Raw genomic sequence first — 27,225 nt, forward strand, 5'->3', positions numbered from 1 at the left:
CGGTCTAATGACATTTGTTATGACATCAGCTTCAAACATTACAGTACTCATGATAACTTTCATTAACTCTTTAAATCCACTTCACCTGCTACTTACTCTTCGACAGCGATGCCATAGAAGTATACAGAATTACCGCAAAAACAGAAGTTCAAACACAAATTTCTAAAGATGGCTGCGTGCTTGTTTCTCTGACGCTCAAGGTCTATAGGCCTACATCCAATTTTCTTTGGTCTGAAAGAATGTGGAATGTTGTATATTGTATCAAATAATCTAGATATTCCTGCTTTATATTGCTGACAGATGTTTATGTCAGGAAAACAGAGCCCTGGTTTGTTTAGATGAATAGAATGTGAGTCATTTGCCAAGTACTCTATACACTACTCAGACTTTGGTTTTCTTAGTCATAGTGCTTACAATTAAGGGGTGATTCACTACATATAATCCATTATATGTTTACTCAATGATGATTCAATGGTGCTAAGCTAAAGACAGAAAGATCATTTTGCCCAAGCTAATGTCTTAGCAACTCTGTTTTAAGAAAACACATAACCAGCCATATCCCTTCCCTGCTTACTAGTCTTAATCCAATTTCAGCAACATGTTACATTCGCTTTTTAGAAGCTGGTAGATCTTTGACCGCTGAAGACGTTTAAGATTACACATGTGAAACTGATTCTTTGGTGTGGTGCACGGTGCTCACGCTATGTCTACATTTAGTCATGCAAAAGTGAAACGCTGAAAGTATTTTAAATGGTCAGAGGGTTGCACTGTATTATAACTGTACTGTACTTCTGTCTAGTACAGAATAACCCAACAAAAGTGAATAAATGTAAAACAGGGTGCTATTCTGTACCAAATGGGTGTCAGTTGATTTTAGAGATTTTTTTAATGTAATTATATTATAATGTTGTGATTCACTTTTAACATTAACAATTGTAGTTTTGAGTGTTTAAATTTTTTTTGGGGACACAATTACATAGAATTTTAATCAATTTTGGTAACACTTTACAATAAGGTCTCATTTGTTAATGCATTAACTAACATGAACTAACAATGAGCAATATATTCTGCATTTATTAACCTTTGCTAATGTTACTTAATAAAAATGTGCAAAAATGTTATTTTTAGTTCACTGGGCAGTAATTAATGTTAATAGATATAACTTTTGATCTTAAAAAATTATTGGTACATGTTAAGATTAACAATTAACTAAGATTAACAAATGCTGTAGAAGTATTGTTCATTGTTATAGTTCATGTAGCTAACTAATGTTAAAGTCAATCATTTTAACCCTTAAAATCAGCAAAATCCCTTAACTTTGATCACCAAAATGACATATTTAAAGTTTTTTCCTTGAAAAAAGATGCTTCATGCCTTTAATTATCTTGAATGAAACTCTACACACCCTTGTCTCATTTAGTATATGCAGTTCTATGAATATGCAAATTAGCCCCGCCTCCACTCACTCACACCAGCTCAGAGATCCACTTGTTGACGTGATTGGTTACAAGGTTCACTGATTCAGAATCAATGACCTTACAATTTTAAGTACAATTATGATGTTTAAGTCATTTCAACTTAAATTACATTAAATCCTCTATTTGGGTAATTTTGACCCAAAATTATATATATATATATTTTTATTTAGTGTTCATCCTCTGGACTTTTGTCGCACTTGAACCATGATTACACACACAAAAAAAGACTGGATTCGAGGAGTTTATGTGGGTGAAATAAAAAAAGTTACAAATCCTTCACTCAGGGTCAATTTGAGCCCCTTAGGAATGAATGGAATGCGAAGAATGCTTCAGTATAGAAAAACCTAAAAAATCTCAAAATTAAAACAAAAAATGCTAAATCTTGTGTATATGAATGCATACTGAAGAGAAAAACTGACTTTAGGACCCAACGGAACAGCTAAATCGCATAAAAAAATAGAAAAATATTCTAAAAATGAAATATATGTTTTCTGAAAAAAAAAAAGAAAAGAAAAAAAGTATAATTTTAGGGGCTTCAGGACCCGAGAGGGAAGGATTTGTTACAGGATGCGAGGAGAGGTTGAAGGTTAAAAAACCCAAAAATTAAAGTTGAATCTTGTATAACTTGTAATGTAAAAACATACGTTGTCATAACTTACTGATCATATAATTTTTTACAGTGTAACAAGTGCTTTAGCGTTGGACGAGAATCAGCCCATAGATGTGTTGTTTATTACAGCACAATAGTTGAAAAGGGGGAAAAAAATTATGGAGAAAGCAGACTTACAAGGTATAACATTTTATTATACAGATAAATACCATAACTTTTCAATTACAGAAATACGTGGGGCTCTATGGGCTCGAAATGTAACAGAGATTAGGGTTTTTTTTGCATTGAAGGGTTCAAAAAAGTATTCCTGCATCCTCAGCATTTCAAGTCACATTGAATCATATATAGTTTTAGTGTTTTAATTCTGATGTGTGAGATACAGTGCTTGATATAAAGGAGCTATACTGCTTTTGACAAAATACAGTTGTGCATTTCAATAGAAAAATATCGTAGAATTCGTATTGTAATGGCTGTGCTCTGTAAAAATTCTTATAAATAGAATAAACCTTATATAGTATATAAATGTCTTTTGTTTGTGCAACATCTGTTTTTAGAAAAATAATTCCTTGTCCTGTCCTGTTATAAGAGCTCCAAACTCTCCTTCAGAAAACATATAAAAAAGAGCCCGTACACATTGCACTGCATTGTTGCACAGAATTGAAATACAACCAAATAAAACACGTCCTTCAAGAGTAAATTTTGATGCCTTAAACATTTACCTCAGATTGTTTTGAATCAGATATACAGGCGTTAGTCCATTTAAAGTCTCCATGCAAACGAAAACTAAAAGCAAATGAGGGTTTGAAGAAGAGAAAGCCCTTGTACACTCACCAAACACTTGAAACGATATCTAGAATTCCATATATAATAAATAAATCTTTAATAAACCTCCCAAAGAGGAAAAATGCGCATAAATATGATAAGAAGAATAACAAACAGAAGTTAAATTTCCGGATGTACCCAAAGAAAATCATTTTACAATATAGTGGCACATTTAAAATCAATTCCCAATGACTGCGTCAGTCAAAATTTGCATACTACAGATTTAAGACAAAGACTTTTTCCTTTATTTCGTTTGAGGTAAACTGAAGTACTGTTAAAGACTCTTAAAGGCAATGTCCTACTTCCTCTAGCGCCACCTGACTGTGGCACTACCTGACTTTTGATATCCAAAGCATCCAAGGTCACAAGCATGCAAGCAAGCCCTCAACGACTTTTTTTTTTCCTCTCCGAAACATCTCACCTGCTGTCACATGTCATACCTGACATCTGAAGCATGACAACTCTTCCACAACATCGCATGCACAACGGCATAGGCTTCATTTACATAACATGACAAACAGTCAATTCCCAGAATTCAATAAATAACACACTTTATAAGACTTTTTGATTGGTTTTGCCATGACCAGAATGGGCGTGATCGAAAAAAAGAGCGGGAAATCGCATATCAGTGCATCATTAACTTTTCAAATCCGTTCATGTTTTTCCTTCTCTTAAATACCAGAACAAATGGGACAGAACTACAATGTCCCTCATTGGTGAAAGATTAAACTCTGTAAGTGTAAAAATAAATCATATTGCACATTTTTAATAAATAATATAATATTTTCCCATTTTTCAAATAGTACCAATACTCACACACACAAAAAAAATTGGTAGTGATTTTTTTTGCTTCGTATAATTCAAACACGGTGTTGATTGAGGTGAACAAACGTAAAGGAAAGAAAGAAAGGTACATGAAAACAAAAACTGAAACGTGATGAGTACAGTAGGGAGCTTCCGAGAAGAACGAAGGAGATGCTAGAAGAAACTGCAGTGGGTCAGTAAAGGGTGTAAGACGGGACGAGTGACGCTGGTGTACGCGTTCGGTTTCCTCTCACTGGAACGGACGCCCGCTGCAGCAAAGTCCCCTGAACGCATTCCTCTGGCACTCGGAGCACATCTCCCAGTTACACGTCAGATGGTAAATGAGTAAGGCAGCTGCTCTTGCCCATCATGTAAAAGTGCATCATCAAACATTTCCAGTTAAGTCTCTGCCAGAAGCCAGAGACCTATGGAGTGGCTGATATTAAGGCTTTCCATCAGCAGATATGAGTCACGTCACACTGCATTCTCTTCTTCTGTTTCCATTTTAATGGTAATTTTTCCCCCCGAAATATTTTCATCTCGTTTACCAGAGCCGCATGACATCAGACCATGTCATTTTCAAGGATGATGCTCTCTGGATTTCAAACTCCCATATGTTGATTCTTCAGCTCTCTCTGCTCTCTGGAGACTGCCTGGTGCCGTTTGGATTTCAGAAAGGTCATTGACACAACTGTGTGGGTTGCCATCCAACACTAAAGGAATAAATGTTATACAGGGTTAAAAGTCACAATACATCCAAAAAAAAGAAGCTTGGGATAGTTGTCACAGGGACTGTTGCAGTTAGTTTGTATGTTGGCTTTAAACACATTTTTCAAAAATGTCTTTCTGTAAATTAGGATTTTTTTGTGTGAATTCCATCCTCCAAACTGCAATTTCAGTTTTAGTATGAATGAACAAGCTACGTTTACTGTAAAAAGTTGCTGCCTTAAATTTTTAAGTATAATCAACTTGCATGTTTAAGTAATTTCAACTTAAATTACATTAAATTGACTTAAAATATGAGTTGAATCTTGTATAATTACATTTATTTGATCAGTAATACAGTAAAAGCTGTAATATTGTGAAATATTATTACAATTTAAAAGAATCGCTTTCTATTTGATTATATTTTGAAATGTAATTTATTTCTGTGATGCAAAGTTGCATTTTCAGTGTCACACGATCCTTAAGAAATTCTAATATGCTGATTTGGTGCTCAAGAAACATTTCTTATTATTATCAATGTTGATAACACTTGTGCTGCTTATTTTTAATTTTATTTTATTTATTTATGGAAACTGTGATACAAAATCTTTGTCAGGATTCTTTGATGAACAAAGTTAAAAAGAACAGCATTTAATTTAAATACAAATTTTACTGACTCCAACATTTTGAACTGCAGTGTATAAAGAAAAAAGCTTACCTTAAATGGTAGTGTTTCATGTCAGGAAATGGACAAAAATGATTGCCAATCCAATGTTCAAAAGCATAACCATTGCAACCAAAACTGAGTTAGGACCCTGGGTAAAAAAGACACATGATGTAACAATTACAGCACAATCCATAAAAAGACATTTGTAAGTATAAACGAGACACTTAAAGTAGCCAAGCACTTACAGATTCTTCCGCTAGTGTTTCATCTGCCATATCCATGCTGGCTTTCTTGGTATCAGCTAAGCTCTTTGGTTTAATGGACTCTTGTTTCCTGATCTTGGGCTCTGGTTTGGGAGGCGGAGGCATCCTGGCCAGGCTAGACTGTGTCATCTCAGGCTCTTCATCTTCTGGTTCTTCTGGTGGAGGCATCTTCGACATTGGCTTCACATAGTAACTGTGATAAGCAGCATGTAGCTGCCCATTACCTGTGCTCGCAGGTTTGGACGGGGGCATAAGGGTTTTAGGGGGTTTTGGTGGGGGCACTTCCTGTAACTTGATGGCCGGTACAAGAGGAGGGGCGGATACTTTGGTGATCTCTGCCACAATTGAGGCTCTCTCTTCTTTGCTTATCTTGCGAGCTACACTACTACTGTCCTTGCTTATCTTTCGGGCTACGCTGCTGTTGTCTTTGCTTATCTTGCGGCTGGCACTGGGGTTGGGTGCTTGGCTCTTCTGAGGAGAGTGAGGAGGTGACGGGTTTGGGCTCTGGGCAGGAGAGTGGGTTGGAGTCGTGCCGTGGCGATAGAAAGGGCTGCTAGAAGACTTCTCCTTCTCCTCCTCCTCTTTAGGTACTTCCTCCTTAATCTCATCCACCGGCTCACTGAACTTTTGTTTGATGTAGTCAAGTCCTATAAGGAAGGGATCAAATGTTGGAGAAAGTTAGGGATATTACAAACTAGAACAGGCAGCCAATACAGGTCAGAAAAACTAAAGAACAATCCTAAAGAGATTCAAGGATTCAATACAAGTTAACCAGCATTTTGACAGCAAACTTCACTTCATTTTAGCCAAATTCTAGATCATAGATTAATGTGGCCCTGTTATGCTATTTTAAAGGTTCCTCATTTTGTTTTGGAGGTTTCATACAACAGGAAACATGCATCTAAGGTAAAACTAAGTTTTTTTTTTTTTTTTTACAAATTAAATGTTTAGTTAGAAGATTCTGTCTCTCTAAACCCCTCCTTTACGTGAGGTTACTCTGCTCTGACTGATCAAATGGTCAGTCTGTTGTGATTGGGCGGGTCAAAGTAGATGTTGTTTGTGGGCAGCCAATGAAAACCATAGGCTGGCATTATGCAAATTCGTTACAAACTTATGTAGGCATTTTTATATTCAGTAATATTCTTTAAAATGAGATACTAGTAACATGTTACAGCCATGGATATTCCAAATCATAGCAACCAAAGCATCTCAGCTGGATTTTTTTAAAATATTCAAATTAATATATATATATAAACAAGTTAACACTGCTGCGATTTTTCCCTGTTTTGGAAAGCCGTGGAAATACTATAATGGATTTTTTCTTTTGCTATAGAGTAAATAGGAATACAAAAATTATATTTGCTGTGATCTCCCATTCACCACTATAGATGTTTACCCAACTATGCTGACTTCTGTTTCTGAGAACCCCAGAAATGTGAAAGGGTCCATGAACACCTTCTCAAGTCTATTCTGTAAAATAAAAGCCACTCTTTGTAATGTGTGCAAACCGTTCTCTGATACCCAACAAAAAACTTGGTTCACTCTGCCAATGAAAACTCTTAGTGCCTCTAGTCTAGATCAATTCACTTATAAGGTAACAGCAAAACTATGAATGACACAACGCTGAGTTTGCATAATAGAGCTTTCCGGGAAAATCAAATGGCTCGAACTAGCTTAAGCCCAAACAATTTAACCGCAGTTTAATTCACTTGACATCTCTGGCATCCATGATGACCAACTTCAAAGAGTGAGAGGGCATTCTTAATGTTTAAATGGCTTAAAGTATCTTCTGAACATAATTTCTCACAATAACTTGATAAGAGCTCATGCTTTATGAGGATCCATTCCGTTTCTTCCTGAACAGAACTTCTGTCACAAGTTCCTAGCATTGTCTGTGTTATTTGCTGACCTAAAGGGACCATGGTAGCGCACTGCAAGCATAATTCACTCCCAAACAAACACGCCTGTTCTTCTGTCATTTACAGAAGACACTGATCTACTCATATGACCAGCTATTGACTAGCTGAAGTAGAAAACAGAATAAGTAACTGTTAAAAAGTTAGCAAAGTTAAACATAACATACTAATGAAAGAAAATACGTTTCTATCAACATTAAGACTGATTTAGATCATATGATGTCTCATGTTACACGCCTTTGTGTAGAGTGTTACTCCAACGGCAATAACTTAATCTTGTAGTTGCGGAGCAACTTAAAAATAAAGTCCACATAATGCTCTAAGATTGCTTTGATCTCTCTTTAATCCTCAAGCAAGACTCTGAAAGTGGCAGACTGCTACCCTGGGATGGCACAATAGTAAAATACTGTATTTTATATAAACAAAACAATAAATACAATGCACTTGAGCAATTTTAATAATCATTTAAATTCAAAATCATCTTAATAATACACCATGGCTGTAAAATTAACAAACATCGAACTAGCGCACAGAACTACAATGGAAACTGAAAAACACACAATAGGGCATTAGACCAGTGATTCCCAAATAGAGTTACATGCACACCAAAGCAAAACAAAATAAATAAATAAAAAAAAAATTTTTTTAAGCAGTCAAAAGATTACAATTTAAACAGGTAAATAATAAATAAATTTAAAGAAATATTTTCAGTTATTTCTATAAAAATTAATCCAAAACAAGACTGGGTGTGCTACAGTGATATATGAGAGACAAATAATAGATATAAAATAAATACAAAAGATTAATTTGTTCTCAGATGAAACAACAACATTTTCCAGGACAACCACTGTTACAAGATGAAGATGAAGACAGACGAAAGCAGATTCAAAATATAAAAGGAGGTTTAATCCACAAGCAGGCGATAAAAGGTAACAGCGTGTGTTACACACACACACACACACACACACACACACACACACACACACACACACACACACACACACACACACACACACACACACACACACACACACACAAACAACAACCAACAGAGAACTGAGGAGAAAACGGAACTTAAGTGCAGATTCAAACAAGATAATTAATCAAACACAGCTAAACCCAACAAACTAATAATTTGTGACCATAGAAACAAAAGAGAAGCGGGAAAATCAAACAAAGGAACACGCAGGAATGAATGAAAACAAACTAAAAGTCCATGAAAACTGAAACTAACTGAACATAACTGTGATAGTACATCCCCCGCAGGGAACAGATGATGAAGAGGGAGGGATGGTGACTGGCGGTGGCGGAGGAATGGTGACATATCATAGCATACTTTTTAATAGTCGTGAAGTAAATTCAAAATTCAAATTCAATAGTATCTACACAAACAGTACGGGAGCTTGGACAATGGAAATACTGTAGGCAAAACTGTGTTACTTGATGCAACGATATGATTATATTCATAATCAGAATGCATAAAACAAATCAGTACAAATGCATTACAAGCATGTAACGTTAGGGCTGAAAAATAAAAGGTAATTTCAAAGCAATCCCATAGGTTTATAAGAATAATATGTTGCTTTGTGTTGTCCACAGATGACGGCTATATAATGGATAATCCTGGCCATATTCCAGCACCATTAGACAGGCCTATGGGGAAGCACGGGCCGTTTAAATCCTTTGGAGCATTGCATCCTCGCCAGCCTTAAATTAGACCAAGCGTCAATAACAAGAGGTATTCATTTGATAGTTGACGGGCCGGAAAAGGCCTCATCTTCTGAGTTAAATGTGCTGTGCTGGAGTTAAAAAATTGCCTTTGTGGATTAGATTATGGCATATGTGCGCTGTTATGATTATTATTATTTTTTTCGTAATTAGTATTTTTGTTTCCACCCCAAAAAATATCTAAACACCCTTCAAAGTAAATTCCAATATATTTTTTAGCACAATTGTAGAACATAATAAGACATTGTTTCAGAGATTATTTATTGAATTAAGCTTAAAAAAAAGCAAAAAATTCAAACAAATTTGGCCTTAGGGTAAGAAATATAAACTTAATTTAAGATATATTCTCTGAATACAAGGCTTATATAAATTTAACTTGTTTTAAGGATGCTTAGATGCTTATTTAAACAAGACAAAAACATTGCTTAAGAAATTATTTTTTATATTGTAACAAAGCAAAAAACAATTCTACTTACTAATGAAATAAAAACAATACTGAAAACTACCTTAAAAGAAGATCTTACAACAACATGATGAGACATCGAGATGTATAATGAGAACTGTCATGTTGCCATGTGAAATTCAACTCCAAAAATAAGTGGTGGCAATAGAACCTCACGGCTCAAAATCAGCATAAGGCATTTGACAAAGATCCAAAGGCCTCTCTTATAACATGAGAAGGATTATGAAATCTTTTCACCCACAGTTAAGAGACACAACTCAATTACCTGATACTCAATTAAAGCGGTACCCTTGTTTTAACATGCATTATATGAAGACGCTACGACACAGCACAAACAAACCTAGGCATGCAATCAACCTTAAAGTTTTGTTTATTATCTACATGGTCCGGAATATTAATAGGCTCTCTATCCCAATAAAAGCGGCTATCTGTCTTGATGGGGCATGTGATGCAGGGCCCGGGGGCTTTTGAATTTATTAAGCACTTCATAAATTCATGCCAGTGGAGTCTTGTGTGTATTTAAGATTCATACCGTAATGTATTTCATAATGACAGACAACTGATGGAATAGTACTGACTGATTTATAGTGGATCTATGTATATTTATCTTTTACTGTAGCGACAGTACAATAGATTCAATAGAACAATAGATGTTCCTTTCCTTCTCATAGAAAAATATTAATTAAGTAAATTAAATACTATTAAATTAATACTATATATTAATCGTGATTAATCGACTCTAAAATAAAAGTTTGTTTACATAATGTGTTTATATATGCATATATAAATACACACACACACATATATATATATATATATATATATATATATATATATATATATATACAAACATATTATGTAAACACAAACTTTTATTTTAGAATCGATTAATCGCGTTTTGACGGTGCTATAATATATATATATATATATATATATATATATATATATATAATATGAGTTTGATTTGTTTAAACAAGAAACAGTCGCAATTGTGAAATACATCAATATATTTATAATCTATTTACTTTCTACATGTTCTTGCCTTCTTTCATAATAATAATAATTATATATGTATAAAATGTATATTAATGTCTTAATATAGACATTAACATATACATTATTTATTTATAATAATGTATGTCATAATCTGAGCCATCAAGTTTGTACTGGAACGGCATAAATAAAGAGGGAAAACGATTTGGGGGTCATAGGGTCAGGGAACCAGCTGGCCTCTGTGCACCTTGCATTGAAGAGGTGGGCAATGATTTAAAGAGAGGTGGGAAGAGGAGGTGCAGTCAGGGTTCAAACGTCTGACTGAAGGAATGGACAGCTGCTCGCTGTCCTGCCATTCCAACTATCCCTCCGTTAGCTCCCTGTAAAGGACACACTCGCTCCAAATATAGCGCAATTAACGTCACTCTATAAACCTCGTTGGGTAGACCATTTCAAACGGGACCTAAAGACAACCGTGGCGACAGTGCAGCGTTTTTTTCTTGATGTGTTACAAAGGCATACATAACCTCTGCACTAATCTGCCATAAGCCAGAAATGTCAATTACGAGTGCTAGTGCTTACTCTTCTGAGCGGGATGTTTGAGAGCTAGTGGGAGAACAAGGCACCGCTGGGGATCAGGCGGATCAGGCCGGATCATATCAGAAAGCCACTTTGTTTTCATACGACACTTCAAATTGAACACACACAACTGTGTACATCAGCAAAATTTTATATTATTGTGCAAAGTTGCTGCATTCCTTGGCAATGTTTTTGAAAGAAGTCACTTCTGGCTACATTTATTTTATTGAAAAAAGTAGTACAATTTAAAAGAACCGTTTTCTATTTTAATATATTTTAAAATGTAACTTATTCCTGTGATGCAAAGCTGAATTTTCAGCATCATTACTCCAGTCTTCAGTGTCACATGATCATCTAATCATAATTAGAAATCATTCTAATATTCTGTTTTGCTACTCAAGAAATATTTCTTATTATTATCCGTGCTGAAAACAGTTGTGCTGCTTAATATTTTTGTGGAAACCGTGATGCATTCTTTTCCAACATTCTTTGATGAATAGAAAGTCCAAAACAACAGCATTTATTTGAAATATAAATCTTTTGTAAAATTATAAATGTCTTCTTTACTGTTACTTTTGATTCTAGCTGAATAAAAGTATTAATTTCTTTCAACAAAAAAAAGTCATCTTACTGACCCCAAATTTTGATGCATATGTAACTATTTATTCATCATATCGCTGATGCCAAAATTTGAAACAAACAGCCACTTGAGGCTCTGCGTTACAGTGACTCTAACAGTTTAAGCGAGGTTTCTCTTCATGTCATCACCAATAACATTTCGTACCCTTACCGATAGTAAAATCCCTATGTATGTACAGCTGTTTATGTCTTATAGATAAATCTAAAAGCTAAATCTGATCAGCAACAAGCAAATCTATATAACATGGTACTATTTGACATTATATTTGTAAAAGGTACAATCAATCATGGCTGATAAGACAATAATGATGATGTTAAAAACAAACCTACTTTAAAACTGAAATATAAAGAAGAGCAATACAGTGTTTGATGTTGCACTGAAAGTGTTGTTTAACTGGATGCAGTGTTGGTTCAAGTAGACTCTGTGCGTATTTAATACTTGGAAAGAAGATGAATGACATGTGGAAATGTTTGTGAAGCCTAAGCAACACAAATGAACAAACAGAACCAGGAAACGCCCAGGAATGTCTAATTTACATAGAAACATATGGGCAGCATATTGCATATGAGTTCTGTAAAAGAAACCTCACCTACATAAATACACAGAGTTCTACCACTTGCACTCATGAAATGTGAATGTCTGGTTAGTTTTAGCATGTAGGGTATGTACTGAAAACTTATCATATTAAATAAACACATGGCAGTTATGACCTCAAGTGTGTTAGTCATTAAATCTAGTGGCACTTATTAGAGGCTCATTAACAAATTATATCCTCCCTTGGATTAATCAACTATCAGAAGCACTACTATCAAAATAAACCTGTCTATTTGAATGAATCTAGTTTGACACATCATGTTTACAGTGAACTGAATTCTATTCATCAACAAAAATGTATTTTCAAATTTAAATATATTACATAAACTACCAGTTTTACTAGTCAGCAGTTTTTGTTAAAGATATTCTGCAAGGATGCAATAAATAATCAAAAGTGACAGTATAACATCTACTGTTCTTTTGAACTTTTTATTAATCAAAAATACTGAAAAGAAGTTTCCACGAACATATTAAGCATGTTTTTTGAGCAGCAAATATGCATATTAGAATGATTTCTGAAGGATCATGTGACACTGAAGACTGGAGTAATGATGCTGAAAATTCAGCTTTGCATCACAGGAATAAATTACATTTTAAACTATCTTAAAATAGAAAACAGCTGTTTTAAAATAGTTTTTATTGTGTTTTTTTTATTAAATAAATACAGCTTCTGTGAGCAGAAGAGACTTCTGAAAGAGCATACTCTTTACAGAAAGAGTGTACTCATTTTCAATAGACACAATCTAACGTTACAAATTCTTACAAAACCGGTTTCGCTTCATCTCTGAACAAGCCGGAATAAGGTGGTGTTTCTAACAATCTTATTCAAACAATAAGGTGGTGTTTCTGTAATGTGTGTGCGGTTGTGTAAATGTATTGTAATGTACAATGTAAAGCGACCTTGAGCTATGGAAAGGCGCGCTATATATATATATATATATATATATATATATATAAAAACTGGCATTGATTAGATTTCACAAATAATGGATTTTGTGGTTTAATGACAAAAAGGCGGTAAATAAGGTCACTCAGAGAGTAAAAATAACTGGTAGAACAAAAAGTAAGCTCTGAGCAACAACAGTTCTCCCGAACCAGCTGTTTAATTAAGATATTATCTCCCTAACAGCGCTCGCAAAGATTTCCCAGTACCTGCAAGACATGACTCATTTGCTCAGTCACATCCAGTCCAACATGAGTGTCTCCTCTTGAAGGTGATTTCCAGTTATAGATCTGCAGAAATGTATATACCAGCCCCCCCCTTGTGAGTTTGACCTTTCTCCCTTGACCTCCCTGTGCTCAGCTGGCAGGAGTTTATGTGTTTGTGTGGGGTTTGCTTCTGAAAACTGAGAAGTGTTTCTGGGACCTTTTCCATGAGAGGTGAGCGGCACAATAGAGCTGTAATTTGACATGCCCACTTCTTATCTGAATCCGCTTACTGATAGCAATGTGCCGTACGCACGACACACTCAACAAGCCTTGCATTCCTCATCCGGAGAACATTCTCGGTTTGATATGGACCACATTCTTTGGCTGCTGTCTGAAATATTTCTAAAGGGAACTAGAACAATCACTGAGGAGCAGTCTACTAATATTAGTGCTCTGTAATGTTGAGTTATACACTTCATTTGTTTTGATTAGGACTGCCAATGTAGGAGGCTCATTAATGATGTCGGGGAAAACTGAAGTATTTTCTTTCTTAGCACGAAATCTCTCGAAGAAGTTCCAAAAGATTAGACTTTATTGAACAAAACAACAAAGCCGAGTTGCTAATCATCTGTTACCTAAAAAGTGTGTTTCTGTGCTCTTTCCCAGGGTTTAACACATCCCATTTGTTTGCCACAATTAATTATCAGACCATCTGACTTCTTTTCAATGGTGGGATCCAGCCAACTAGTCTATTTTTAAAAAAGAACATTTAATCCCATTAATCAAGAAAGTGTACATTACATGTAAACAGAATAGAACAGCTTGATTAATGAGTGTGTCATTCAGTGATTGATGGATATTTTCTTCACTGTATTCCATTCTGTGTATCAATGCTGAGATGAGACGAGGCATATACAGTATAGTGAGGTAGACCTTTTGAGGCCTACTAAAACTAGATTTTCCTGGTTTATTCCAGGCTATATGTTTGAAACAAATATACTATCATGATAAAAAATCATATAAAAAACACATAATGCTAATAATGATCCACTACCACATTCAAATTTGAATCTACAAGTGCAAAGTTTAAAGGGACATAATTGAGGAAAACACATGTCTGTAGCCTCAAACAGTTCATCTGTATTTATATTTCATTTATTATTTTAATAAATATTTACTATTATAGTATAAAATCTCATATCATATAATACAAATATTATAAATGATATCAAATGTGGATAAAAACAGCATGACTCGCGTCATCTGATATTTGTTGTGCTCAGAGCAACCATCTGCATGTTTCATGAACATTATGAAATTAAATCATGTTTAAGAGTCAAATAAAGGTCAATACTTTCAGATCTGTCAGGTGTTCTAATATTTTTGGCCACCACTGTATATTAAAAATAGATTAGAGTACATTAACACATGACAGCTAATATTTACATATTAATGCTTTGATAAATGTCAATCATAACAGAGGTCAGAAATCTTAAAGGTACAGTAGCAAACAAGCCTGATTAGCTCTCAGGGTCAGAGAAATATGTCATTTCACTGTCAAAAAAACCTTGATCAACTTGATAACCCAGGGAAAAGCATTCATGTCTTTGTACTCTTTTGTTTCTACCCTCAACAGAGCTCCACTGAGCTAGTTTCATGTGGAGAGAAAGTATCTATTGCGAGGTTTTAATTACAGGTGTTTGGTTATAATCTAGTGACTTTCATCATGGGTATTTATTTATTTGCAGGGTGTGTGTGGGAAAGTAAAACATTTCTTATGTATAAACTGTACCTGGTTGATTGAAGCTTGGAGATAATTCATAAGCCACAGCTCTGGCTAAGTCGGATTCTTGACATCCTGCAAGTGCGGCCTGGTCTGCTGCTTCACTCTTAGTTCTTGCGTGGGACGTCCTGTAACCACAAAAGTTAATGGCATACATCATTTTCTGGCATATATACGTATGCATATGTGTGTATTATACAAAAAAAAAAAATCATACACAGTACACACATATATAATGTAAACACAAACTTTTATTTTGGATGCGATTAATCGTTGCCCAGCACTAATATGTAAATGTATACACACATATATGCCCACACACTCTTACAAATGAGTCTTTACTTTTTCTGAATGCTTCACTTTTTGGAACTTCATGTCCCCTTAATTTCACACTTCACATTAATTGTGAACTCAATCTATTAACTTGAAAGTTCATTTTCATAAGTATATCTATTGTCTTTTTGATTGTTTTGCTGTAAAAAGTGTGCTTATGCTATGTATATTTGAAATCCTGAAATATGCACAAACATATGAAGACTTCAGATGCAAAAGCCTCTAAGTGCCATCTGAAATTTTCTTCTAAAATTATCATTTTTATCAAGCTTGTATATTTAGGTTCAGTAATTTCACTTTAATGACAATTAATAGGTAATTTTCATTGCCATTAAAGTAAAATAACTGAACATAAACATACAAGCTTGATAAAAATGAAAATTTTAGAAGAAAATTTCAAATGGCACTTAGAGGCTTTTGCATCTGAAGTCTTCATATATTTAATACATTAAACACATATAGTACATACTGTTTAAAGTGTGTGTGAGTGAGCATTTCTTTGACTGAGTGGTTTGCTGAACCAAACCAGAGTGGTTTGCTGTTTGGGTTATTGAAACACAGATGCATTATCTTTTGTACTGTGGCCTGCCTTTAGCTGTGTATAGGGAGACAGAGGGAGGTTGTGTGTGTACATGCACATGTGTGCACACATGTATCTGTGTGTATGGAGGGTAGAGGATTCCTGTGCCTAAATAGTACTATGGGGTGTGCTGATCCCCCTGTTTTTGTCAAATCCAAATCCTGCTTTTACAAACGGACAGGGACAAAGCATTTAATCTGGTCAGAGGGCACAGACCACAGGAACACATCCCTCTTACTCAGCACACAACAGACATGGAACACTAAGACCTGTACTCCAATAAATAAACTATTCTACTAAATAAAAAATTATAATACTATATTTTATATATAATGAGCAAATCATATATTAGTATTTGAATATATACTATATATACTTTTATAGTGTGTATATGTATATATACTGTATATATCCAGTACTGTATTTTGCGAAATGCATAAATGTAAATGTAAATATACAGTACTGTGCAAAAGTCTTAGGCACGTTAGTATTTTCACCAAAAACAAAAAGGTTTTAAGCCAGTTATTTATATATTTTGCTATAGTGTGTCAGTAGGAAATATCAGTTTACATTTCCAAACATTCCTTTTGCAATTAATTGTAATAATCCAGTGAGATTTTTGTATGCACAAGAAGTCTGACAACAGCCAGTGGTCCACACGGAGATCTGATCTCACCATCATCAAGTCTGTCTGGGATTACATGAAGAAACAGAAATAAATGAGATGGGCCAAATGCAAAGGAGATCTGTGGCAACGTCTCCAAGACGCTTGAAGAAACCTGCCTAACAGTAGAAATGTGCTTTTGCAGACTTTTGCACAGTATTGTATACACAAACACACACACATACATACATACATATATATAGGGCCTAAAATGAACACTCGCCAAGCGCCAAATGTTAGTACAAATTGGTATTGGCGAGTATATTATGAAACGGTACCAATCGCCAGTTGGCTCGCAACAATATTATGAGTTCTAAAAATGCAAATTTGTGAGAATGTGAGTTCTAAAAATGCAAATTTGTGAGAACGTGAACAAATGTGAACGGCGCTCAGGACAGTTGATGGGGCAGTACTGCATCGGCACAAAAGTTTAAACCTACCCAATTTAAATATACAAGCTCAAGAAGACACAAAAGCGAACTAAATTTGTTCTTCTGTGCGTAAACATCCGAAATGCGCACCCAGAAATCCACTTCTAACTGGCAAAATTATCTCAAAATGCCCATATTGGCTAGTTTCCTTGTAAACAGTCAGTTATGCCTTAACTAACGTAAACAGTTGAGAAATAAAACGCAAGTGTGACAGTATATTCATTGGATCTGTGCATTAGCTCTTAAAGTGACAGTCAGCCTAATATTCCTGTAGCTGTCTGTGTTTTTAATGCTAATCAAACAACAAAAAAACAAAGAACAATCACTCATTGCTCTTGTCTGAATAACTTTAGTAACTTTAATCTATATTTCATTACTGGTAAAAAATATTTATGGCTCGTAAATTTTCTTAAGTCACTGACCCTGTATATATATTAGTATTTCAATATTTCTAATATGAATAACATTGTTCAAATGTTAATAAAATTAATATTATTACCAATAAAAATCGTATCTTATATCTGTATATGCTTGGGTGGGACATGCCTGAGGAAGTTACCAAGAGGACAATGTTCATTGCACAGCATGGGACGTTGTTGAGATTTGAAACAAGTGGAAACACACAAGATTACGAGGGTCTTTTTCTTAAGAGCAAAAGTCTCCATATGTCTCCAGGCGAAATAATCATGAACACAGGAAATGATCATACTAGCACATATTATAACAAGTAAAAGTTTATGTTGTGTTGGGATCATGATAGGCTTGGCCTCCGGACGGCTTTAATGAAGCCCGCATCATGCTGAAACACAAGCTTAGTTATCAAGAGGTGACCTGCTTCTCAAATCCCTTCAAAACCCCCAACGTGCTGCAACACACACTGTTTTCATCTTCTCACAGACAGGCCAGATTGAGTCTGTGCAGCGTATGCATTAGGCATTAGGGATTTTCCCCCGTCGGTTCAGAGCTATTACTATAACTATTACGCAACCCAGCATCAAAAGCACAAAATAAACTCTCTAAAATGCAGGGGATTAGTCCAACTTGATGCTTCAGTAAGAACTACCTCCAAAATATGAGTCAAGTCAAGATTCACGATGTCTGAAATAAATAGCTAAGTGTTCTGCAAAGAGACTAAAGCTTTTAGTTCTCTATAATATCAATCAGTTTCTTCCTGTGACCATGATGGATCGAGATGTTTACGGCTTTGTTAAACCCTTCTTAGACAAAGTGGTGGTCTGTTTTAATCATTAACCGTATTTCAAATGCAAGAGGCCAGATGCTTTGGGATAGTCTGGCCACCAGTGCAAAAATAGCTTATCATTTGGGGACAAAGAGGTGCTTTCTGCCCAGATTCCGATTCTGACACATATCGACCTCTATTTCCGATCGTCGCATAATAACGATCATTGTAGAGTCCTCATGTAGACAGTGTGAAGCATGCAAAGCAAGTGATAACGTGTGAGGGAGTTCTAGACGCATCTATTTGGGGTATGAGACAGACCGTGGGGTTATGGAGGCCCCCACTGACAGAATGTTTAACCTCACGGCCCTTAATAAGCAAATCCATAATGCTTTATTATAAATAAATACACCATGCAAGCTGTGTCAAATCTGTTTAAAATTATTCACAGTAAAACCTCAATGAAGTAATACACTACTGTTCAAAAGTTTGAGGTCAGTAAGATTTATTTTTTGAAAGAAATGAATACTTTTATTCACATGATGCATTAAATTGATCAAAAGTGAACGTATAAACATTTGTAGAGTTAAAATATTGAGCAGCACAACTGTTTTCAATATTAATAATAAGAAATGTTTCTTGAGCAGCAAATCAGCATATTAGAATTATTTCTGAAGGATCATGTGACATTGAAGACTGGAGTAATGATGCTGAAAATTCAGCTTTGCATCACAGGAATAAATTGCATTTTTAAATAGAAATTAGTTATTTTAAATTATGAAAATATTTTACAATATTACTGTTTTTTGATCAAATAAATGTAGCATCGGTGAGCATAATATTTTTAGTGGAGTCCAAAACTCTGACATCACTATTTCATATTTATTAAAGAATAAATTAAAAAACCTCCCCCGTCAACATGAATTGAAAAATGTATATGAATTTCAGAATATTTTGGTATTTAGCATACACTTAAGAATCTCAAATCTTTCTTATTTATTTTTTATTACTCATGTTTTCATTTAATTAAAAAAACATTATTCTTTTTATATGTTTTATTCCCAATTTGCAATGTGGTCTCAGAGACTCGACTGTACAACAGCATGCGAAGCATTATAGAATGAGAGAATAACAATTACAAATCCCTCTATTTCATATTCTCCCTCTATTCAAATCCCACCAGTTTCTGTGTGTACCTACTTCAAGACCTCTGGGTATTTAAAACCTCGGTATGCACCCCTCTAATTTTAATGGTGCACTTGAATTTCACCCCCTCTTTGTGACCTCCTTTCAGGCCAGGGCCGGGACAAATGTGCCTGCGGGATTGGCTGGTCATCCCTCAGGCCATTGGCCCACATTGAGACGAGCTAACATGGCTGATCAGAAACCAGTTTTGCCAGTTTTCATATAAGGATTAAGATGAGGGCTGTGGTACCACAGGATGCCTCCTGATCACAGCAAAAGGTTCATTTCCACCCGGAGCTATTTGCGGAATCTACATTTACTAACACTGTTTTGCAGTGAGCCGGTTCTGGCAATTGGTACAGTATGTGCCTGCCTCTCTCTCTCTCTCTCTCTCTCTCTCTCTCTCTCTCAGTGACCTTCTCCCTCCCACATTTTCTCAGTTATACAGGAGATATTTGCATTTTATTCAACAAGCCAAAATCTGCCCCCTAAGATGCTTACGTGGTACATAGACATAAATCAAACTCCGGGTCTCAGTTATGAGTCATAATAAAGACCAGCGTATTATGCATTTGAATAACTAATAAAGAGGTTTATATCACTTTGAATAACAAATCCCTTTAGGCTATGACAAGGGCTGATGAAGCACTGGATAAACAGTATCTAAAAGGGATAGATCACACAAACAGAAAAATCAATGAATTATTTACACCCTCATGTTGTTCCAAACCTTTATGACTTTCTTTCCTCCATGAAACACAAAATCTTGTTCCACAAGTCTTTTCCATACAGTTCATTGATTGATAATGACCCCATAAAAGTAGCATAAATACACGTTTAAATGTATGTGGTCAATATGTTTTTTTGAAAGACCTTATAAAAATACAATGAAATGCAGCAAGGGTGCATTAAATTGATCAAAAGTGACAGTAAAGACACTAATAATGTTACAAATTATTTCTATTTCAAATAAATGCAGTTGTTTTTAACTTTCTATTCATCAAAGAATCCTGAAGTATAATGGTTTCAACAAAAATATTAAGTAGCACAACTGTTTTTCCAACATTCATAATAATGTCAAATGTTTCTTGAGCAGCAAATCAGCATATTATAATGATTTCTGAAGGATCATGTGACACTGAAGACTGGAGTAATGATGCTAAACATTCAGCTTTGCCATCACATGAATAAAATAACATTTTGAAATCGAAACTCAGCAAGCAGAAAATAGATCAATGTCAACATTTTAAATTGTAATAATATGCTGTTTTGATCAAATAACTGCAGCCCTGGTGAGCATAAGATACATATAAAAAATACTGACCCCAAACTTCTGAACAGTAGTGTAATCCATATGATTTTGGATAATATGCAAAATCTTCTCAAGTCACTTGACAACTTTGTGTGATAAGAATAAGATAAGTTAATTTGAGTGAGAATAAGAATATGGCTCTTATTCACTGAGAACCACTGAGACCAAATCATTGAGTAATTAAGTTGAACATGAATCAAGTTAACATTTTAGACTAAAGGTTTGTTTATGAATTGGACTGATCCAATTCTGGAGTTCAACTCATTGACTCTATGATTTAGTTAACGGTTCACTGGATGGGAAGATTATCAGTGAATACTAACTAAATAAAGTTCTTCTAAAGTCAGGCGATTTAGAGCAATTCATGTAGTTTTTTGGTGTGTTGTTTTTGAAACATGACATGAAGCTTTTCCATGTCAAGGAAAGTACCCAAGTGCAGATTCTTCAAAAAGATTCTTATTTTGTTGTCCGCAGAAAAATAGAAGCATATAAAATAAAGTGTTCAAAAACGACCTGAGCGTAAATGATGAGACCAAATGATTTTGAAACTATATTACAATACTGGTAGTATAAAAACGCATTAAGCACATACATACGTAGACTGAGTGGAATACACTTCAGAAAATCAGTCAGATGTTGAAATGTAGCGTTTAGCATACTTAAAATTGTATACAATTAGCACAATGCTTTTACATACATGAAGCGTCTGATGCCGGACTCCCAGCAGGTGGGAATGTGGAATTATGCTGACATAATGAATGGCTTGCTAAAATAAACAACAAAACATAATCATTTATCCAAGCTGTGTTGATTTGAAAATGAGTTGAGGAACAAAATGGTATGTGGAACAACCTACATAAACAATGATGACAAGAATACAGCCATTGTAAACATGAAGATGTTAATGCTTTGGCATTCTGTCAGTCTCACTGATTAATGAGCATATGAGCACATTTAATCTAGAAAAAGATCTACAGCAACACAAAAACAGATCCTAATATTTATCTAGTACAAAATGAGAGAAGACTTTCAGAATGAGATAAATGAGGCTGATGGGAGACTTGGTGTAGGATGCTTTGTTGGGCAAAAATAAGGCAAAACAGTGGGATCTCGTCCAAAAGAATTGCATATTCCACCTCATCCAATTTATCACTCAAATGTCGTTAATAAAGAATGTTTTACGACATGGCTGAAATCAGAAATGAATCCTGGTTGTCTGTTGCAGGCAAGTTCAGGTTAGTGAGCTGTTCAACACGTAGTACATATCCCAAAACGTCTAAAGAGGCAACATCTCTTCAGCATCCATTACCAAACCATAGACAGATGCTTGGCAGGGAAAATAGTCAAAATCAGCTTTGATTAAATAGAAAATACGCAGTGCATGGGCATTTCTGTCTGGATTAGCTCTTTAATCTCTTTTTGACATACTTACTTTGAGTGGCAGTCATTGACGATTTAAAGTATTCCAGATATCACCAGCTCACAATAACCCTGGATACTTGTGCTTGAGTGAGTTTCAGTGTGACATCAAATCCAAAAAGGCCACATAAGACATCCTATTTGAGATTTTTCTCATTGCAAACTTCAGCTGATTCTTTGCATGTTCTAGTAACATCAGAAAGTGGAAGTAGCCTATGTCTTTTATTATTCTCAACAGCTTATAGTGACATCTGCAGAATCTTTAGAACATACTGCCTTGAACAAAATATTCCATCCATCCATCTATTATCCAAACCGCTTCATCCTTATTAGGTCACGGGGGCTGGAGCCTAACCCAGCGTCTTGGGTCAGAGGTGGGTAAACAACATGAAAGGATGGCCAGCCCATTGCAGGGCTCAACAAATATTGAATATTGAACAAACATTCACATGCTAAAATTAAAATGAACTGCATGGCAGATCTCAGATCAATGTGAAAAGTATTACTTTTATTCCTCATTGGCTGATGCCCTGAGTTAACCCGAGGCATTTCAGCATAACGCTTCGCAAAATACACCCACTAAAGTGAGCATTATATGATCTCCTGCTTAAAAAGCCCATGAAATCACTTGACAAAATAATAGTCTTTCGATTCGACACAGCTATGCATGGACTACGTATACTATATAGGAATAGGAATAGTATAGGAATAGCAGAGCATACTATGTCTGCAAATAATAATAATAATAATACATTTATTTATAAAGCGCCTTTCCCATATACATACTTTGCACAGAATGCAAATTTCCTGTAAGTACAGAATTACCCAAATGACCTACTACACTTGCCAAAATGAACAGGAAGTAATTTAAGCCGCAACATTAATATATTTATTTTATCTTGACTGATTATTTGGTTGGAGTACCAGATTTTCTTTACACAAAAATAAACAAAATGGCAAAATAACTTTCTGAGTTAAACATGACACCAATGCAGCATACTACTGTTTAAAAGTCTGTTATGACTACTGGCTACTGTTTCACTTCATCCTTAAAAGAATAGTAGGCAGTATGGAGTATAAACTGTGCAGTAAATATTTCTTTCTGAGCATGATTTGCTATTTGATGTGCTGCGTCCAAAAAACGCAAACTCTCTGAGAAGGTACTATTTTGAATAAGTCATTGAAAAGTACATTCTATATAGCATGAATGCAATCCGGTTGTAGTACATTAGCCATGTTGTCATTGTAATGTGAGTGACCTACATTGTCAGTTCTTCTGCCATTCACAAATCCTCTCCCATGGGCCATGGCCTCAAGGGATAGTAAAGTGATGGTGCAAGGATGGCGTACTTAGGCAATTGGTTTTTTGAATGGGTTTCAAACATTTTTTTTGTTATTGTTATTTTTGTTATTTAGTATTGCATTAAACAATCAGTTGTCAAAATGGTCATTAAACCCTGAGTTATGCTTTAAAACACTGCATAGTCTTAACTGTATCAATTAAATATACATTGAATCTTATAAAAATACTAAGAGCAGTGAGTGATTTTGTCTTAGTCTTTCGTTTAACATTAATGACACACAACAGCAGGCATTTGCATTAGGCTTTAAAGGGATAGTTCACTCAAAAATGAAAATTAGCTCATGATTTACTCACCCTGAAGCCATCCTAGGTGTATATGTGTATAGGTGAACTTAACGCACAACGTAATGACGAACACGGTTGCCCAGCCGCTGTTTGAACCGCGAGAGGCATCTAAGCTTACGCTACTCCTACATCCTACGTCAAGTGTTACTCTTTTGGCGTAAGTCGACTTGCGTACGGCCGTCTGCCGGAAGTTTTAAATATGGATATTTTTCTTACACGAACGCATCGCTTCACTTCAGAAGGTGTTTATTAACCCGCCAGAGCCGTGTCGAGTAGGGTTGTGCCGATGGACGATATCATCGTACATCGTGATGGCTGACCGACATCACGATGGAGAGCCACATTTCAAAATGCCAAGCCGAGTATTCCCGTTGCGTAAACACAGTAGATATAAGTAGCTACAATGTGCACTCTCTCTGTCTCTTCGTGATCGTCAGCACCCCCCGACGATATCATCGTCCATCGCGATGTTTTACTGTAAACATCGTCAACTGCCAATTTAGGGGACATCGCCCAACCCTAGTGTCGAGCACTTTTATCATGGATGGATGCGCTTTGATGGACTTCCAAAAAAATCGAAAAATAGGATAGCCGCTTCATAGGAAAGGAACGGCATGCGGCACAATGATCATTTTATCTTGATTATCACAATTTCAGAATCGTTGGAAGCCAAAATACTAAAACTAAAATTGTATTCAGCCCTGCTGTTGAATTATTGTTCAAATGCGTCACCACACATGAAAGACACATGATATAATTTGACCAGTCAGCACAGCCATCGAGTAGACAGTCATTGCTGTATTTTAACATTATTAAGAGGACATAAAAGATCACGATCTCTACGATTTCGCTTGAAATATAGTTCATGAACGTCTTCAAGATCGATTATGATATAAAATCTTCAGATCTCCCACCTCTAAGCTAACAGATATTTACTAAAAGCCACAAATCATTTTGATCAAGTCATTTTGATTTCATGCCATCTTTAATCTTGAGAATATATCAATGATTATCAAAGATTACATTGTCCACCTATTCATTTTAATGTTCATTTAATAAGCGAACCTTATTTATATCTGCCATTTTATAACAAAAGCTTGCAACATTTGCATTCTGTTTTTATCTTGTGATCAGCACACAGTGGTCACGTTGCCATCGCTTTCTAATTTTTGCTCTTTATTAAATTAATGAATTAAATAAACAGGAAGTAGGAGCGAACCATCTGCCTCCCTCACAGTAACGCTTCTACTGCAGAAAAAGCAGTGCATGGCTGACAGGATGCGGTCGCCATGGCAACGCTACAGCACTCTGGCAGGTGCTTCTACACATCATCTGGCCCTGTGTTAACAAATAGCAAGAGCTTTACAAACCAAGCGAAATAAAGACTTTACGGCTGTAGAGCACGTACAGGATCACATATACTCACTTAACACTCTTTGCGCACAAACACACATCTTCCAGCAGGGTGGGATATGACATGTCGGGCATTCAAGCGAAAGCATCGTGAGCTTAAACACACACACTCGGGTACGTTGTTGAGAAACTTGATGTCTGTTGTACAGCGTTCATAGCACCCTGTTAGAGGAAAGGTCACATCGCCTGGCAACAGAATGCAACGAGCTCCAGCTGCAATTTTAATTAGGGCAAAACCGTTTCCTGGCCTCTGCTTCCTCTCCTTCCATTCACAGGCGCGCGGTCGATACAAGCAGGTGAAGTGGACACATCTTACACCTCACTGCTTTGATTCACATGCAAACAAATCCGTATGGCCCTACCGAACAACTCCAGAACACATCTTTCATTTCAATCTATAGGTGAAAGGGGAAGAGGATAGTTTGCTTCTTAATACTATTAGTATTATCTTAATTATATTAAGTCTTAATACTAGTATGCTGTTTACTTGTGCAATATCGGTATATATAATATTGATTCTTAATCCATATGCACTGTAGAAAAATGTATGATTTAAAAATATATATATATATATATATATAAACATGCACTGCTGTTAAAAAGTTTGGGGTCCGTAAGATTTATTTTTATTTTTAAGAAATTAATACTTTTATTCAGAAAGGATGCCTTAAACTGATCAGGGCTGGGTTTCCCGATAACGTTGTCTTAGCGCGCTACGAAGACTCTTAAGGTATAACTTAACTGAAGGTATACCATTTCTAGGCATGTTCCCCGAACCATACCTTAGGAAGCTGCTTAAGATATACCTTCTTACGTGCGACATTACCAGGTGTTGTCCGTGGCGATGGTGCTGAATTTGTTGATATCGATGGCTCGAGAATCAATTATTCTCTCGTGCAGGGGCTGTTTATGTGAGAAAGCGGTGTTCTTTATAAAAGAAGCACTTCAGAAATAGTTGAAATTGCATTTATTAGGACTCAAAAATAATCCAAATTATAATAGCCTATAATAGCCTAGACTACATATTTTTAAATTTTTTCATATATTGCTGCCATAATAACCATTTCAAATTTTGACGTGCTTTCTTCTCTTTCCAATTTTTGGGAATAGGTGGAGCTGCGATGAAATATTGTTCTTGTAAATACTTTCCAGCATTTCAGTAATAAAAGTGTACATCTAACGTACGGTGCTCGGCAGTGATCAAAAAGGATTTAAACAGTGGATTTTGAATCTCTTCTTGTAAACGCAGAGATGTGGATTCAGACGGCAGTTAAATTACCACACGACCTGTTTGTCAAAAAACAGTAGGTACTAATTTGGCCAGGGATTTTTACGTGGGTTGGGTGAGAAAAAACACTGATATTATGGATTCGGACGGCACTAAAATCACCGTCTTACCCCTGTAAATGTTTAAAATACCGTACGAGCCCATGACATGAGAAACAATATTAGCGTCCGAATAGGACTTAACTGACAGTAGCCTATGCTTTCACTGGCCTTTAAAAGCGCTCTTTAATTAAATTAATAATATTGTATAATAATATAATTAAAAATCTAACAACAATCAGTGTAATGACAATTTTATTCTTTGCATGAAAATACTTGAATTAGCCTAATTTAACACTGTCTGGGAGTATTAAAACTTCAGAATTATATTCATATAGACTTGCAACAGTGATAAGGTAAAGCTAAGAGTGGTCCAGACCAACCTTCCGAACGTATGACTTACAGAAGGTATACTTAACTAAGAACGTTTCGGGAAACACGTATTAACGATAAGGTACAGCTTAAGGTGTAACTTAAGAACGACGTAGCGTTAAGGAGGTTTCGGGAAACCCAGCCCATAAGTGACAGAAAAGAAATGTA

The 27,225-nt window shown here is 35.5% G+C and overlaps 1 protein-coding gene across 1 annotated transcript in view; it reads right to left on the reverse strand.

Moving 5' to 3' along the window:
• Positions 1-2,261: 2,261 nt before the first annotated feature.
• Positions 2,262-27,225, reverse strand: part of jph1a (junctophilin 1a) — a 34,987-nt gene continuing 10,023 nt past the window's right edge. The window contains exons 3-6 of the mRNA XM_082183632.1: positions 15,204-15,322; positions 5,332-5,996; positions 5,138-5,234; positions 2,262-4,427 (exon numbers count right to left, since the gene is read on the reverse strand). Coding sequence (XP_082039758.1) covers positions 5,154-5,234; positions 5,332-5,996; positions 15,204-15,322 — 865 coding nt within the window. The 3' untranslated portion in view covers positions 2,262-4,427; positions 5,138-5,153. The remainder of the gene's footprint in view (positions 4,428-5,137; positions 5,235-5,331; positions 5,997-15,203; positions 15,323-27,225) is intronic.

The sequence above is a fragment of the Leuciscus leuciscus genome (assembly GCF_965113295.1).
Source record: "Leuciscus leuciscus genome assembly, chromosome: 11".
NCBI lineage: Eukaryota > Metazoa > Chordata > Actinopteri > Cypriniformes > Leuciscidae > Leuciscus > Leuciscus leuciscus.